Source organism: Venturia canescens, chromosome 4, assembly GCF_019457755.1.
Source record: "Venturia canescens isolate UGA chromosome 4, ASM1945775v1, whole genome shotgun sequence".
NCBI lineage: Eukaryota > Metazoa > Arthropoda > Insecta > Hymenoptera > Ichneumonidae > Venturia > Venturia canescens.
Window position 1 is genome coordinate 21,468,986 of NC_057424.1, and position 16,406 is coordinate 21,485,391.

Here is a 16,406-nt window from a genome sequence, read left to right on the forward strand (position 1 = left end):
GCGACGATAAAAATAAAGGGCTATCGAATCCTTAAAAGAGAGGTTAACGATAAAAGTTGGAAAAATCGCAGAAAGCTTTTCCTGTACAATCGCGACTTCTCAGAGGTTGGGAATCAGTCGAAATTTCGAGTGCTCTAATTTGCGCGACCAAAAAAATCGATCATGCGAAAGGAATACCTTAAAGTGCGATGTTGCAGCTTTGTACGATTGGGTTTCTAGCATCGGAAGTATAAAAACAAACGCTCGCGTCAATCCTGGGAATGGAACTGGGTAGAAAATTCCATTTTTCTCAGCTTCCTACGATGCCAACCGCGACTGAAGCTCCATAAAAGTAGTCACTTGCATCGAACGCGTTTTCCATTCAGTTTTCTTTGGCCTCCGTGAAATCGTGATTCGCTGGCGCATCAGGCAAAGTAGATGCAGACTACAGCCTTCTGGATCTCACGGAAAGATGGAAGTTATGTTGGAACGAGGTTAAAGGGATGTTCGTAAAAGTATACGGGGAACGAGGAGAAGGAAATATCCGCCACTGAACTTTTCGTAATCCAGCGTAAGAGCTCAGCACTTGGAAGCGCAGCGCCGAGCCACCTCTCAAAGCCTCGTTAACCGTTGATCAGCGAGGGTACACACTGATTTATTTTCTTCTCCAGTTTTTTTCTCATCGCTGTGTTTGCCTTCGACGTTCGAACCGAAGAAATTTGAAGGTCACCCGGTACAGGGAGTCACCGTATAGCCCTGTAATGCTCCCAAAGTGAAGAGGATTTGAGACTGCTATGGCGAGGAAGAGGAATCGAAACTTGGCTGGTATTGTAGTGGTATCGCAGCAATTTCGCAGAGCCCAAACCACGAGTCGGCCAATTGCCTCCCGTACTTTCCAATCGGTTGTAACGCTCTCGCCCATATCAATGTTGGCAAGCCTCCAAAGGGACATTATGCCAGGGCGTCGCGCAATCTTTCGATAACGCCACGTGAAAAGCGTATCTTCTCGTATACCTATATAAATATTATTTTTTCATGCCGGTGTCCGTTAAACTACGTAGCACTATTTCGACGTAATAGACTCGTCTGTTTGTACCCTTGCCGAGTAGTACAACGGAACAGCGAAGCCGCAAGAGCTTATAACAAGGGATAATGAGGACAGAAGTCAACGTATATATGGAAAGAAAAAAGCAAGGAGAAAAATAAAAGGGGAAAATAATGGAGAAAAGTCGTATAGAGACGACGGGCGAAGTAAACTTCTACAATAATAATACCGTCGTTCTTCGAGCCTCGCTGATAAAAAAAATACCGAGTCGAACGAGTATTGAGAAAATTCATGTACACACGCACAAATGCGCGGAGAAAAATCTTGTTCTCGAGCGCGCGAAGCCCGCCCCGCGAGAGGACGTTAACTTCCCCTGGGCGAAGCAATCGACAAACGACTCGGGCGAAAGTAATATCCCCACGATTAGATCCTCTTTTGCTGCTCCCATGCGCGGAGAACACTGAGGCACGAAATGATCAAGAATCTAGATTATCCGGAATGGAGATAGATGAGACAGCTAAAAGGATATGGGAATCGAATTTTTTTTCCAGAAACTTTAACCCGTAAGGGTCTTCATTCATTAAGGCTAAATGCCTCCAGGCGACTGATATATTTTTGTAGAAACGAGAAAATGTTTCATCTCCTGTCATTGTTTTTAAAAAAATCGAACGAGAGTTCGTAGCATCAGCATCCGAATAACAAATCCGGGATAAAGTTTGTTCGACGATACAAAATAATGGAAAAAAATATTCTGCCATCGAATAACAGCAACGAAAAAACGAACCCAAAATGCGGACTCGTCGATCGATCTGTTTTCGTTTCCCGTACCTTCCTCTCCGCGTTGGCCTTTCCTCTACAATGAACAAATTGAAATTACACATCTTCGGTTGTGCGAAGCATCAACGATTTATCGAATCCTACCAGAAATATCGTCAAGTCATCTTAATCGATCAAAAACCATTTGCAATGATGTCTCTCCAAGGAACAATAAAAAAAATTAATAGAAAAATCGTGACATGAAGTTTTCCTTCGATTTATCCGAGGAAAATTTATCAGAACGGATCGAAATAATGAGAAAACGTCTGTTTGTGGTTCTGCAAATCTCGATTAACAGAATACGAGAGAAATGAGATCAACGGTGCGTTTAGTTATAAATTCCATACCCTTGTTGGATGCTAAGACAGAATTATTGTTGGGAAACGTTGTAGAATTATATTCCGTATTTCAATCGTTGTGTGAACGATATACGAATCGTTATGTTCAATTGATGATGCGAAGTGCAGCTGCGCTGAGAGTTTATTCGAAATGAATTCACGACCACAGAACGTGGGATTATGTATTTTTTTCATTATTTTCAATCTTCTCTTTTTTCGTTGAATTTTTTATAAAAGCTTTTTAATTATGAATGCAAATGACTATACAAGTGGAATAAACGTCATTATCTTTGAACTTTGAATTTTTCTGTAAATGTATTCATGAGGTGATATATACAGGGAGTGAAAGGATGAGAGAAACTTTATGATGTTACCGGGGTAAAGCCGAAAGACGAACAATTTATTTCCTCAAGTAAAGTAGAACGAGGGAGAAGCTTATAGCGACGGGAAACTTACTTTTTTACCAGCAGTGCAATAAATCGAATTACATCCTTTCAACGTTCTTCATCGAGAGTGTAATTTACGTTTTTTTAACGTTGCGATTCCCCGTGCACTCGACTGTTCGCAGGGCTTTTTCACAGAGTGGTTCTCGTGAGCGGATCGGCTCTCAGCCCTTGGGCAGCTGTTCACGACCCAAACGACATACGTGTCAAAGTCGGCCAACAAGTTGGCTGCTCGATCGAAGAGGACGAAGACATTGCTGATTGTCTTCGTGGCGTTCCTGTCCACGAATTGCTCAGCGTTGAATTGCCAGAGATCAAGTAAAGATCACGAGCTTTCTCAATTCTTTTGGCTGTTCGAGGCATGCGTTTTTTATTACGTTCCGTTCACTCCGAAACTCGCGAACGTTGATTTTTCGGGTTGCTGACAGTGAATAAAAATCTGAAGATGAGCGAGGGTCGGTGCTATGCTCGAACGAAAACTGGGACAAAAACTGTCGCACTTTCATTTTCATTCCCAAAAATCACAAAACAGAAAATCTTGTAGAAATTCTAACCAGTTTTCTGGAACTTTAACGAAAATACGAAAATTTTTTTTCGGAGATTTCGGCTGGAAGCCTCGGTAAAAGGTCGAAACCTCGAAATATTTCTATGGCTTCCAACTGCGCTAAAATAATAATCGCATTTTCAGGTTCATGCCGAAAATAGGACCGTCTCTACCAATCGATCAAAACAACCCCGATCCTGGCCTCGACATGGAACGGATGAGCGACGCTTTCATAAAAGTTCCTCTGATCCTCGGAGTGGCAAGTGCCGAAGCTTACCTCGATTTTAATGACAACGAAATACAATTCGGCCTTGAGGAAGATCAACGCAATAAAATCCTTCGTACGTACATAAGAAACACGTATTATTATCATCTCAATGAAATATTCTCTGCCGTTCGAAACGAATACACGGATTGGGAAAAACCGGTACTCCATCCAATTCACATTCGAGACTCGACCATGGAAGCTCTCAGCGATGCTCATACCGTCGCCCCCCTCATGAGGATTGCCTTCTACCACGCCAGAAGAGGAGCCCAAACTTATTTCTTTCACTTCAATTACCAGAGCAAGGACAGTTACTATAATCAGGTACGCTCAATTTTACATTATTTTTTATTCGCTGAAACTTCGTAATAATTCGCTCAAATTACCAGAAACTCACGCTTCGGTTCGACGTTGATTTTTATTTGAGCAAATCAAATGCAAACCTCCAAATTTCATTCTGAATTTCATGATTCATAATTGGTTGGAAGAACTTACTCGCGGATGGAATTGGAATCGTGATTAAAACTCGAGTAATCATTTCGAGTGTTGAATCAAGAGCTACTTAAAACTAACTTAAAGAGTAATGAAAAGTTAAACGACTTTCTCATATTGTTCTTAAGTACGCTTGGAGTGTCAAAGTTCTTTGAAAAATAGTTAGATCGACTAGCTTAAATCGAGAGAACGAATACTACAACGAGCAGAGACGACGACGAAATATGTATAACTTGATTTTATTTTATCCTTCGTGGCTGAATGATGTAAAAGCTTTAAGGGATTTGAAGGATTTAAAGGTGGATTACGCGAGATAGAATTCATAATTTATACCGTGGTCAAGGGACTGGGGATTCGCGAGAGATTCGTTTAATTTTTGGTAAGGGACGAGAACATCGTTGCATTTTAAAGTTTCGTATCAATTTTTTTAAATATTGTGGAATCATTGCACTGCGTGTAATAATAAAAATGACGATGCGATTCGTTCTGGTATTATTTAAATCCTCTCTGCAAATATAAGCTGATTATAAATGAATTTCTTCAAAGATAATCAAAAATATGGGAATACATTATCAAATTAAAACGAAAACGTACGTTACCATTCGTACGTTCTATTCGCTTTAAGCATACTCGTGGACTAGAATATTTCAGTACGTATATTAATGAAATTACAGCGTTCCGCTCTTGTATACATGATTGAATGAAAGCATAGAGCTTCGTTTGCATAGAAATTTTTATAATTCGCATCGATATTTAGGTAGAAACATTGAATACGTTCGAGGTCAAAGCTGGTTTAAATAATGTGCAAAAAAGCCCTGCATTGGAAATTAACGATTATACGTTAAGGGCCATCAACGCGCTCGGTTGCTACGTGCTAATTTTTGTGCTCTCGTCTGTGCAAAAAATGCGCAGATGACTTGACTTCTAAAAATCGTCTTCATGAAAAATGAACCTTCTTTTCTTCCTGTTTCGCATAAAAACTTCGCAGATTGAATTTCGATACTAAAATTTGGATGTAACAATCGTCGAGCCGGAAACGAGTGTGAAAAAAATGCTCAAACGTGACCCAATTTCGAAGAAAAAAGTGGTCGAATGAGAGGTCTGAAAAGATATTAAAGACCTGCTCGTACCCAATGGAGTGCTCGAGGAAAAAGGTGACTTTTGAGATGCATTGAAACGTTATTAAGACGTACATAATTTGCGTGGTTTGCAGATAGTCCATTTCTCAAGGATTATTTACATGGCTTGTACACCAGAGGGTAAAGCTGTAAAAGAATTATACTTATTGGACTTTCAGAAGGTGCCTGAATGTGCGACGTTTTATATATAGAGAGTCGTAGAAGCTTCCGGTTTGCGAGTTTTTTTCACAGTGTCGTTTCGTTCGTGGCTGTGTGAGAACGTGCGGATACTATATTGCGTACACATGTATGAAAGCTGAGTACTATGCGATTCAACGCGGTAGCTTTGGTAATGAAAGTACGCGAAAAGGATGAGAGTTTTGAATGAGGTACTCTCTTTTTTTATGATTCTTCTTTTTTCCGCTCTCTCTCTCTTTCTCTCGTTTTTTTTTCTTTTTTGGCTGCAGGTGGATTTCAGTTGGGGCCTTCCGGTTCCTGAGGCTATGGGGCACGTGTTAGGACTCTTTCACGAGCGCAACGCACACCCACTCTTTTATACCCATTTATAACGCGTTTCTGTACCAGTCGGTGTGCAGCAGCAGCAGCTTTTCGTCACTCAAAAACGCGACGAAAGCTCGCGGAAAAGCCAAGAGAACCAGCCTCGCTAAATGTTCGCATATTCTCGCCGAGCTTTTCCCCAGTCTACGCTCTCTCGCAGGGCTTTTTCTCTCTCTCCCTCTCCCACCGTTCCAGCTAGAATACAACTGGGTCAGAGCAAATGTACGATGGTTCCTCCAAAAGGCGTTTTACGCTGAAAAGCCAAGTTGTTGAATTTTTACCTTGTCCCCGGCGCAATACAGATAAAGAATGTGGATACAGTTTCATTCTTCTCTCATCATTTCCTGCCCAATATTTCATCCTTTGTACTGTAATGACCGGTTTTCATTTCCCTTTTTATTTTTATTATCTTTAATAATACTGAAAACTCGGTGTTTCGCAAAAATATTATTTTTTCTACTATAAATGAGTCGCTTTTTAAAATACTTCATTATGAAATTAAAAATTCACGAGGATCCACTTACTCGTTTGCGTAGAAAATTGCACCAAGTGTTTCTAATTCAGAGACTTTTCAGATAAAATAAACTTTTTAAAAATGTATCAACATCGTGCGAAAAATGTCTGTTAAACAAAAGTATTCTTGATTTTTAATCGTCCTACCAAATAACTCACCATGCATGGTTACAATGAGAATAATTTGACGAGCATGCAAACACTCGTTGATAAGATTCTCCATTAAACTTCGTTTGAGGTCATCAAAATCCCACGTTTCTTCTCCCCAAGTCGAACTGGGGAGCAAAATAGGGAAACGCCAACGAGGGGGTTGCTAAGCTCCACGCGAGTCCAACGAGGCAAAATGAATGGCAAAAATAAAACGAGATTTTCAACGCAGCGAGAGGATGAACGATTAGCAGTCAATGGGGGCGGACGGATGTGAGAGCAAAGCCGTTGAACGTGGAGTTTAACTCCGTTAAATTCAGCGATCGAGCTGAATACTCAAACATGTTGCTTCACATGTATACGTTCCACGTTAAAACAGCCGACATGTAATGAGATTTTACAGTCGGGAAGTTACGTAGTTAGCGTTAGGAGTATCCCCATTACCAATAAGGACTACACTTCTGATATGCAACGAGCAATTACGCAATTGAAAGCATCCACGATGAGCCCTCTGGAAAGCCCTGCCTGCTGTTTTATCAAATTAATTAAGAGCAATCGATTAGTAACTAAGAAGATGCGTGATAATTACGATCTGCGATAAAATTACTCATCGACGAAGATGAAAAGTGGAAAACTGGGAAAGGGGAAAAGGGAAGCGCTGGGTACATTAATCGAAGGAACGAGCCTCGCGTATATCGTTTTACTTTGAATTCTTCGTTCACCTTTCGAGATGCACTTAAAAATGAATCTGTAGAAAGTTTATTTACGATTCTAATTGCACAGGTTTATGCACGCGAACAATATTAAAATGGGAATAAAAATGAGCGAATTTCGAAGCTCAGGGTTTTTCGAGATCCAGCTCTTATTCAAGATATTCCGAAGCACGATTCAGGGTCGTTTGCTTTTTATTTTTCACAGAGACTGGGTAGCGTCAGAGGCGAAGATATCCCTTACATGTTTGGACTACCACTCGTCGCCGGAGGACCGTTTTTTCCTCAAAATTTTTCGAGACAAGATCAAGGCGTCGCCGAAGCTGTGCTCAATTTTTTCACGAATTTTGCCAAAACTGGCAACCCCAACGAACCTCACAACATCGAGTCCGTTGATTATGGAACTGTCAAAGAAAAAGCACGCTTTCGTGGGCTCACCTGGGGACAGTACGAGACGGGGACGCAGCAGTATTTGACGATAGGTGGGGGGGCACATCAAAGTTGTGCTATTGAAGCAAAGTAATTAGTGGAAATTTGAGAACCTGACTTTGCCCAGTTGTCAAAAAAATTAGTAATGTTGTAGAATTTATGGTTTTATTGCGTTCGGTTTCAATGCATCGTTTTTTTTCCTCAAACATTCATTGGTTGCCTCCTGCTCTAGCTCTGAAACCGAAAATGAAGAGCCACTACCGTGGTCATAAAATGGCTGTGTGGCTAAACTTAATTCCACAACTCCATCAACCCGGGGACGAAGATGTTTCAATGAGACACCATCATTTCCGGGAACGGGGTGACGAGTTTTATGCGGGTAAGTTGGCTTCACGAACTCTCACGTTCCCGAAAACTTACGTTACAGCTTATTAACAAATTATTGATATTCGACTTCCCAAAAATCGCTCGTTTCCGGATCCATCTTGACTCGAGAAGTTCAGAATTTTATAAAATTTGGTCAACATATTCTTTAGTGCCAAATTTGACGACACAATTTTTTTAAGATTTTTCTTCTACACAGTTACCGAGTAATTGATCACTAAAGTTCACGTGTATGAGCATAGCGTTTCCATATATTCCGGGCATAAGAAATCTGCTTTAATGCGTAATTACTCGATAACTGAGTAGAAGAAAATTTTGAATAAAATTGTGTTTTCGCGCCTGATGTTGAAGAACATTATCACCAAATTTCATAAATTTCTCAATACTTAGACTTCTGTACCGAAACTCCTTAAGCATTCATCCGCGGAAAATCGTTATAAAATTTCAATAAACAAGATGTTTCACAGGCACTTGAGGAACGACGTGAAATTGTAATAATATTCTGGCATAACGTGTGTTATTAAAGGACCGGTGAGAGACGAGTGGCACACGCCGTTGCCGCTGGTCGGTAGCACGAAGACGAGTTCGTCATCGACAACGTGTACGACCGGAATATCCGGTGGGATTGAATCGATAACGGAGGACATAACTTCGATTCTGGACGACAACGAAGACGATGCGGAGTTATTACAGAGGCTGGCATCGCGACATTATTACAGTACGACGACGGCTCTCGCGATAACAGTGGGAGTTGGCTGCATACTTTTGGTACTGAATATGCTGATATTTGCTGGAATTTATTACCAGCGGGATCGTGATAAGAAAAGGGCGACGATGCAGTGCAACAATACGTCGAACGGACAAGAGTCGTTGCCGATGACGATGATGCGGACTCCCGTTAAGTCGAGCGGAGTTCGAGAACAACAATCCCAAGAACCGCCACCGTCTTACACGACTTTGGCCCGGAATTCACATTCGGATTCGCAAATGACGTCGCAGATCCAGCAACAGCGTCAAACCACCGAAAAAGGCGACGCGAGAGATCACGAACCCGAAGAAGACTCGGGCCGTGGAAAAAACAACAATTTCAGTGGTAACACCGCTCACCGAGATACAACGCCACCGAAACCTCCTACACGAACCACCAGCTCGCTCAGCACAACCAATCAACTTACCAATGCCGCTGGTACCATTAAAAAACGAGTTCAGATACAAGAAATTGCTGTATAGCATTAGGGGTTGCCCCGAGAGGGCTCGTCCAAAGTGAAACACGTGACTTTCGTCGACATCGATCAACAAAATGTTCAGGACACTCGGTTCTGATACGTGTTACGTTCCATCGGAATTTCCACACATCTGTGTCATCCTCGACGATCCTACACGAACTTTTTTATACGTTGTCACTTATCGTGTGTCTTCTCTATGGGGTTACGAACAATCTTATCTTATTGCCGCGTCTTCGTGGATATAAACAATGGTGAATTGCCCATATTACACTCGTGTGGGCGGGAGCTCTGCAGCGGAATTTTGGAAAAACGTTCTTGCCCTCTCTACGCACAGGCACTCTTTTTTTCGAGATCGTTTCCAGACGAGTGATCAATATTTATGAGAAAAATAGTGGAAACATGAAAATACGACGCCGCGAGAACGACTGACGATAATTCAACTGCAGAGCTCCCCTTTTGAATAAAATACATTATTTTTCGATCAAAACCGTTCTGCTGAGAATCGTTTTTTAAATCGTTTGCTCTGTGGACAGGAAAATCTGTCTTTTCACTCCTTCGGTCAGGCACGAACATTTACCCAGCGTCGTGCCAAGCTCTCGGACGAGTGTGCTCGTGTCTACGTCCGCATGTTGATTCAGAGGGTCAAACATCGAGTGACGACGATACGGTGAAGTTCAAAAGAAATACTGAGCAAGACTCATCGTAACGGATACGAAAAAAACGTATCCCACACCGGTGATTCGTTGGGTTTCAAGAAACTTCGCTTTCGGACCAAGCTTTATAGACTTTGTGAAGAAACTAAAAACCGCGGTGGTGGCTCGCGATCTCCGATAAACGTAATGGGATCATGGACGCTCATCGATTGTTGGCAATCACGAGAAATATTTGCAGAAATCTGGTGACGAGTTTTGAATGTTGGTGAACCTGAGATTGAACACTGGGAGGCTCGAAATTGTGGCTGCCGAAAATATTTCACCTTGAAAATTATTCTCTGCGAAGTGGCTTATTAAATTATTGCAGCCTGCATTAATCAGAGGATAAAAGTTCGACAACGAAATCGCTGTGTCAACGATCTTCGTAAAAGTGTTTAATTCTCGGGCGCTTGCGCGTCTCCCTGGAAACCCGAGTCACGACGTTATTCACAGAAAATCGGGTTGAAGTTCTCCGCCACCCTGGGAGCTCCCATAATCTCTATCCTAGCAAAAATAAAAGAAGATTTATAAATAAGGAACTTACAAAGAACCACAACTTCCGAGAGGCAGTTAGTAGAATTTCTGTGCCATCGTAGGGACACGGTTTATGAAAATTGTAAAAAATGTATCCAAAATACGACTAGATAAATAGAGAAGGTTATTGCAGCGAAAACGGTGTCACGAAATCATAGATTTTAGACGTTATTCAAATTTACTCCATAACCGCTTGAACTTTCCAAATTTTTTTCGACACATTCAAAAATTCAGTACTTTTAACGAAATTTCGTGTCGTGATCAAATGTCGAAATGTCGATTGGGATCTCGATATAGGAAAGCTCGACTTTAACATTTCTCATTTAAATAATTTTACGACGCTGAAGTTTGCAACGTTGGGGTCCAACGAAATGAAGAAAAAAAAAAATTGGAATTCACCAATTTTTGAAAAACTATGAATTGCAAATTCGGCAGGGAACGAAATTCGAGAATTACTGGAATCAAACTTCAGCGTCACACAATTTTAATGTCACGACAGCAATCTAATTTGTCGATTAAACGGGTTTCGTAACCAGAGATTCGAAAAATTACATTTTTTCATTACACACCGGTCGAGCTACGCAGTCACAGTTACGCTTGGATTCGTGTGCTATAAAGATTCAAGATTTCGTTCTTTTATAGATTGTTTAAGAGAATCTCATAACATTGTAAATAATTTAGTTATTCCGAATGCTGCATCAGCGAAACGTTTCAATTAATATTAATTGCACTATTAAGGTAGATTAATCAAGATGAATGGATTTGTTTCGGATAAATTTTGGGGTCTGTAGTTTTTCTTGTAATTAACATTGAAGTGGTTGAATAAGGCACATTGCATTTATTGATATTCGTATTGAACATATTTTCAGTAATTTGAAAGTTATTAGTAAATTAGGCGAAAGGCTGCAAGAATTTGAAAAACTCAATGTAATAATCCAAATACGCGAAACTATAAGGTTAAAAAAATTGGAAAATCAGTATCAAATTAAATATTTGAATAAACTAATGAAAACACTATTTTTCGTGCACGTCTCAAGCCAATATTTCAAGGTAATTTGAACATTTTTCCTGAAATGGAAATGGCATTGAAAATTTTTGCATTCTGTTGTATTTGTTCAACAAACACAATATTATGAATTAAGAAAATGTTCATCGATGATGAACATCAAGGGGAGCTTGAACTGAGCCAACTTTTGAGACTTTAAGAAATTATTATACGCAATATTGATCGACGCATTTCGTTGGTCGTTAAATGTTGTTCAATATTATTTCTGGGGAACGTCGCCATACGTAAGAATCTTGAAGTTTCAAGAGGATCTCTGGTTACGATATTTTCAAAGGAACCGTGAATTTCGGTAGACGGAGGTCCTCATCAATGAATCTCAAACACTTTAAAGTCTGATTAATGCCTATTTAAAAAATGGAAAAGTGTAATCCAACATGTGCAAGAAAGTGATACGAAAAATTAAAAATAGGATTATTAAATGCACAATCTTCGGGAATAAATACACCCACACACACACACACACACACAAACACTCGCACACCGAGAAACAGAAATGGTGTTTACGGAGTTTGAATAATTTACTCGCACCTCGTAAACGCGTAACAGAATTGGAGCCCTTTCGTTATTTTCCAACTCTATGTGTAAATTTTCCTTGATTGCTAATCATTCAAGGACCATGATAAGGAGTTATCAAATTACGTAAATTGGTTGTAAAAAACGTAGTGTTTTCATGAAAGATATTTTTCCTTACAAAAAGCTTCGGAGTTTTTCGAGAAATAAAAAGTATATACTGGGTGGGAAAGCGTAGATTTTAGTTCGAAAGTAATTAGAGGGTCAAAACTCTGAAGGGTCTTAGAGAGGCTGCGAATAAAAACAATCATAAATAATTAGATATAATAAACGATCGTTTGAGACATGTTGGTGGGAAGTGACGCAAGAAAAATGAAAATGATCGATGGTTTTTGCACGAGGCCAGAATCGTCGAATCGCTTTTATTCGATAACAAAGAGAAACGACGAAGAAAATAGATTATAGTCGACCTGTCAAATGTTCTTTAATCTCATGATGAAAAATAAAAGGAAAAACAATGGATGCATGGTAGTGAAACGTAAACTAGCAGATTAGGAAAAAAAACATTTGTAAATTTCACCGATCAATAAATAGTGATTTATAACTAATCTTAAACTCCTGCTGCTCGTTTCTTCTCCCACGCGAACTCGAAGTAACGAAATACTGGGTTTTATGAAATATACACCAAGTTCTCTTTATTTGTTCCGTTTCGACACGAGATTACAATCTCGATGTTATTATAACTGGAAAAATGTTTTCTTTCGATAACCAGCCATTGAGTCAAATTGGCGTTAAAACATTAAAACCATTCTAACAAATCCAAGTAAAACTTTCATGGTTCTCGTTTAAACAAAAGTTTAGCTGCGTTCGCATCAATGGATAAAAAAAATTAGACGATCTGTTACTTTTTCAATGATAATTCGCAGACTGGATTATGGGAAAGTTATGAATAATCTTCATCTAGAAAACTTTAAAAAACTCATTTTATCTTGTAATTATGGAATACCGAACATGGAGTAACCGAACATGGAGATTTGAAATTTTAACACCACATTTTAGCAGTATTGGCATCGAAATAGTTATCATGAAATGTCGTTTTCTGGAAACGATTCTTTTTTTTCAGGCAACTGAACTTGTGGGAATGAACAAATTTTTTCAACGTGAGGTCGCCAGTTCAGTCGCTGATCGTCACTGACTTGATCTCTCGAAATTTCGTAATGTCAATAAAAATATAGTTTGATGACGATATATCTATAATATATATTTGTATATGTATATACTTCAAGGTTAGCTCGATGAAATTATTTATTGGCTGATTTCTTTGCTGCAGTCGCACCACCAGCTGGACTTCCATGCCTCTTCCTACCTCTACCTCTCTGCGCACCACGCCCTATAACAAACCATTTTATACGCGATTTTTTAGCGTTTTTATACACTTTTAACTTCGTTTTTTTTCATTCATCATTTTAATCAGAGCTGCTTAATATTTCAACTCAGCGAGATCCTGGAGATCCCTCAGTATTAGCATGGCTATTCATCATTTTTTTCAGGGTTCGTACGCTCAAAAATATACCGCGAGAATTATATACAAACTGTAATCTACTTACAAATTGGTTTATCTGAATAGAATTCACACAAAAATGTCAGTCGTTGCTCCGAGAGCTAATTCATAAACTCGAGAAACCCCCGGGGAGCAAGACGTATAAATTGAATTTAAAGACACAACCTCGGTGTTTTAATATGAATGTTAACTGACACTGAAGTTTCCAACGTTGGAGTCCAACGGAATGATCTAAAAAAAACCCTCCAAAAATTCCAGTAATTCTCCAATTTCGTTCCCAACCAAATTTGCAATTCGCAGTTGTTCAACCTGCACCGATACTTCGTGAAATAAAAAATTGCTCAATTACAAATATTTTTTTCCCCTTCATTTCGTTGGACTCCAACGTTGCAAACTTCAGCGTCGTAATGTTAAATTGTTCATCCAATTCGAATAACTGATCATGGAAGAAAATACAACAAATTTTTCGTTCATCAAGTGTCATAACATTCGTCAGACAATGGATTTTTGTTGGCTTTTTAGAAAATACGAGTGAAAATATTGCTTTAAATAAATAAAAAATCATCAAAGAATCTTACCACGTCGGCTTTTCTTCGAATTTTTATTTCTGTTACGCAGTTGCTTGATGGTCTTTTCAACGTCGGCAAGGTACGTAGTCTCTTCTTCACCCTCTAGAGCCCTGAAGGTCAACACATCATCGTTGATGGTCAGCTGAAAATAAAAGTAAAAAAAACAATCATTTTAACGCAATTGGTTGCGGCAGAAAAAATCGACAATGAATTTCGTACTCACTTTACCGTCATTCATTTTTTCAACGAGAGCTTTTCCCGAGTTCGCGTCTTGTAAACGAACCCAACCTTCCGATTTGCCCATTTCGTAATCAATATAAGCCACCTCACCACCAAGCTCCATCAAACTTTTTTTGATAGCTTCTCTCCTTGTATTCGCAGACGTGCCTGTGAAATGTACGAGCGATCCTTTCGGTAGTTCGAATTTTCCATTCGTCTCATCGGCACCTCCCTCCGAATCGTGATCGTTCTCGTTGGTCTCTTTTTCCTTCTTTTCACCCTTTTTCAGTTTTCTTTCTTCCTTCTCTTTTGCCTTTTCCAAAGCATAATCTTCGCTGTATTTGAAAATGAAAATGTATGATGAAAAACATGAAAAAACAATGTGCTTTGGATGATTCTTTTCAAACAAGATGACAGCACTAACGGATTTTTATTGAACGAAATAAAAATCCGAACGCTCCTTAAAAAAATCAATTACAAAAGAAATAAATTATCTCATGCACACCTGTATTTTCGGATGAGTTCTGTATCACCGTATTTGACCGATTCTCTCGCCATGAAGGCTTTCGCTCCCTCTAGTGTTTTAAACTGTACAAAGATCGAGCCTTTGAATTTCAGTTTCTTTTCCTTATCCAGGAACTTTCTCATCTGTAAATCAAATGTAGTTGTAAATCAAATCGCTTGGTCCTACAGTAATTCTGTTTTCAATATAATGAAGTCTTTCAAAACTCTTTTCAGTCTTTTTGGTGCAAATACAAGATTCGGCAGTTCTCAGACTCGAATTCTCAAAATTGTTCAAAGATTAAAAACATGAATTTCTGTTTTTTGCTGTTCAATAAAAAACTATAAAGATGTATAAAGGGAGACAGAGGCTTTACTTACGATGATATTTTCAAACGGTTCATAGGGTTTGAAAAATTCCTTAAGTTTCTGGATGTATATATCATGGAGAGGAAATCCTTTGATATAGACTGTTCTTTCAGCTTGAGATTTCCGGTAAGCTTCGTCGAACACGGGCAATGGATGTTCAGGAGAGCGTCTGATTTTTTTTCTATCTTCCGAGATCTCGATGAGCTCACTAGATTCAAGAGCATTGAGGATAACTTCGGGATCTTTGCTCATGGACGCCAACAGTTTGAAGTTCAGCATAACTGTCATTGGAATCCAACCTTCGTCCAATTTTGTTTGTTCAATGAGGAATTTGTCTCTTTGGAGATTGATGTCGCCGAAGTAAAACTGTTAAATGAAAGCAAATATTTGTCCAAAATCAGATTTAAATGTCTGCAGCCAAAGGTTAGCATAGAATTAACAAAATAATTAAAAGTTTCTCATTTTATAGTAGGAATGAATCAACTATAAACATGGATATAATCAAATTAATTAGAGCAATTTCCAATTTTTTCATTCTCTGATGCAATCGATTCGGTTAATTTCACATGCTCAATTGTTGAATCATAGTGATGAAATGTTTTTTCCACCGTAAGTTAACATTATAAGGTGATTCATTGCTCGAGGGAGTTGAATATTTCGAAGTACCTCAACTTGCGCCTTAATTTTCTCCAACAGCTCGTCCGAGATTTCCTCGCTTTTGACATCTTCGGATTTAACTTCCTCTTTTTTTATTTCACTTTCTTCGACTTTAATGCCTTCAACTTTTATATCTTCGGCCTTTATTTTGTCTTCGGGTTCTTCGACCTTTATTTCACCGGCTGGTTTAATCTCTTCTACCGGCTTTTTTTCTTCCTGCTTAACCTGCTCCTCGGTCTTGGTTTCTGTACCATTATCCATTTTATCGTCTTCTTTGAATTTACGTTAACAAACGTACGATAAATAAATCAAAAAACGTATCGATATACGTCACTGGATTGGTCAAACTTTTAAGTAAAAGATGTTCGAAAAAATACGTTATTACGAATGAAACAAAAAATCGTGAAACACGTGTGTAATTATTTCTTCGACGATGTTGTGCACGAGTAAAATCGTTCGTGCCACAAAGTGAAGCCGGAAGTGAAGCCCAACCACGCCGCCATTACTCGCCACCGCAGTCGAAACAGCAACTATATCATATAGGCTTGGAAGACGCATATTCAAATTCTACGAAATGTACAATCCAATCAAACTGACAGTAGTCACATTGTGGAATACACCTTGCTCGTTCGTATCGTTAAAAGAAAACTCCCATTAATAAAATATAAATGAGTAAAGCAATAAAACCTTAATTAATTTCGATGTAAAAAATAAATGCATT

At 39.1% G+C, this 16,406-nt stretch overlaps 2 protein-coding genes across 4 annotated transcripts in view; one reads left to right on the top strand and one right to left on the bottom strand.

Moving 5' to 3' along the window:
• Positions 1-12,424, top strand: part of LOC122409698 (neuroligin-4, X-linked-like) — a 103,061-nt gene extending 90,637 nt beyond the window's left edge. For all 3 annotated transcript variants that reach the window (XM_043417431.1, XM_043417430.1, XM_043417432.1), the window contains 5 exons: positions 2,747-2,939; positions 3,310-3,754; positions 7,177-7,450; positions 7,630-7,776; positions 8,308-12,424. In XM_043417431.1, the coding sequence (XP_043273366.1) occupies positions 2,747-2,939; positions 3,310-3,754; positions 7,177-7,450; positions 7,630-7,776; positions 8,308-9,011 (1,763 nt within the window). In that variant the 3' untranslated portion in view covers positions 9,012-12,424. The remainder of the gene's footprint in view (positions 1-2,746; positions 2,940-3,309; positions 3,755-7,176; positions 7,451-7,629; positions 7,777-8,307) is intronic.
• Positions 12,425-12,477: 53 nt separating this feature from the next.
• LOC122409703 (la protein homolog) lies at positions 12,478-16,173 on the bottom strand. The gene is made up of 6 exons (XM_043417442.1): positions 15,695-16,173; positions 15,041-15,394; positions 14,664-14,806; positions 14,163-14,493; positions 13,949-14,081; positions 12,478-13,199 (listed from the first exon to the last, which is right to left on the bottom strand). Exons 1-6 carry the CDS (start codon positions 15,944-15,946, stop codon positions 13,111-13,113), a joined length of 1,302 nt encoding a protein of 433 aa, XP_043273377.1. The 5' UTR covers positions 15,947-16,173; the 3' UTR covers positions 12,478-13,110.
• Positions 16,174-16,406: the final 233 nt, after the last annotated feature.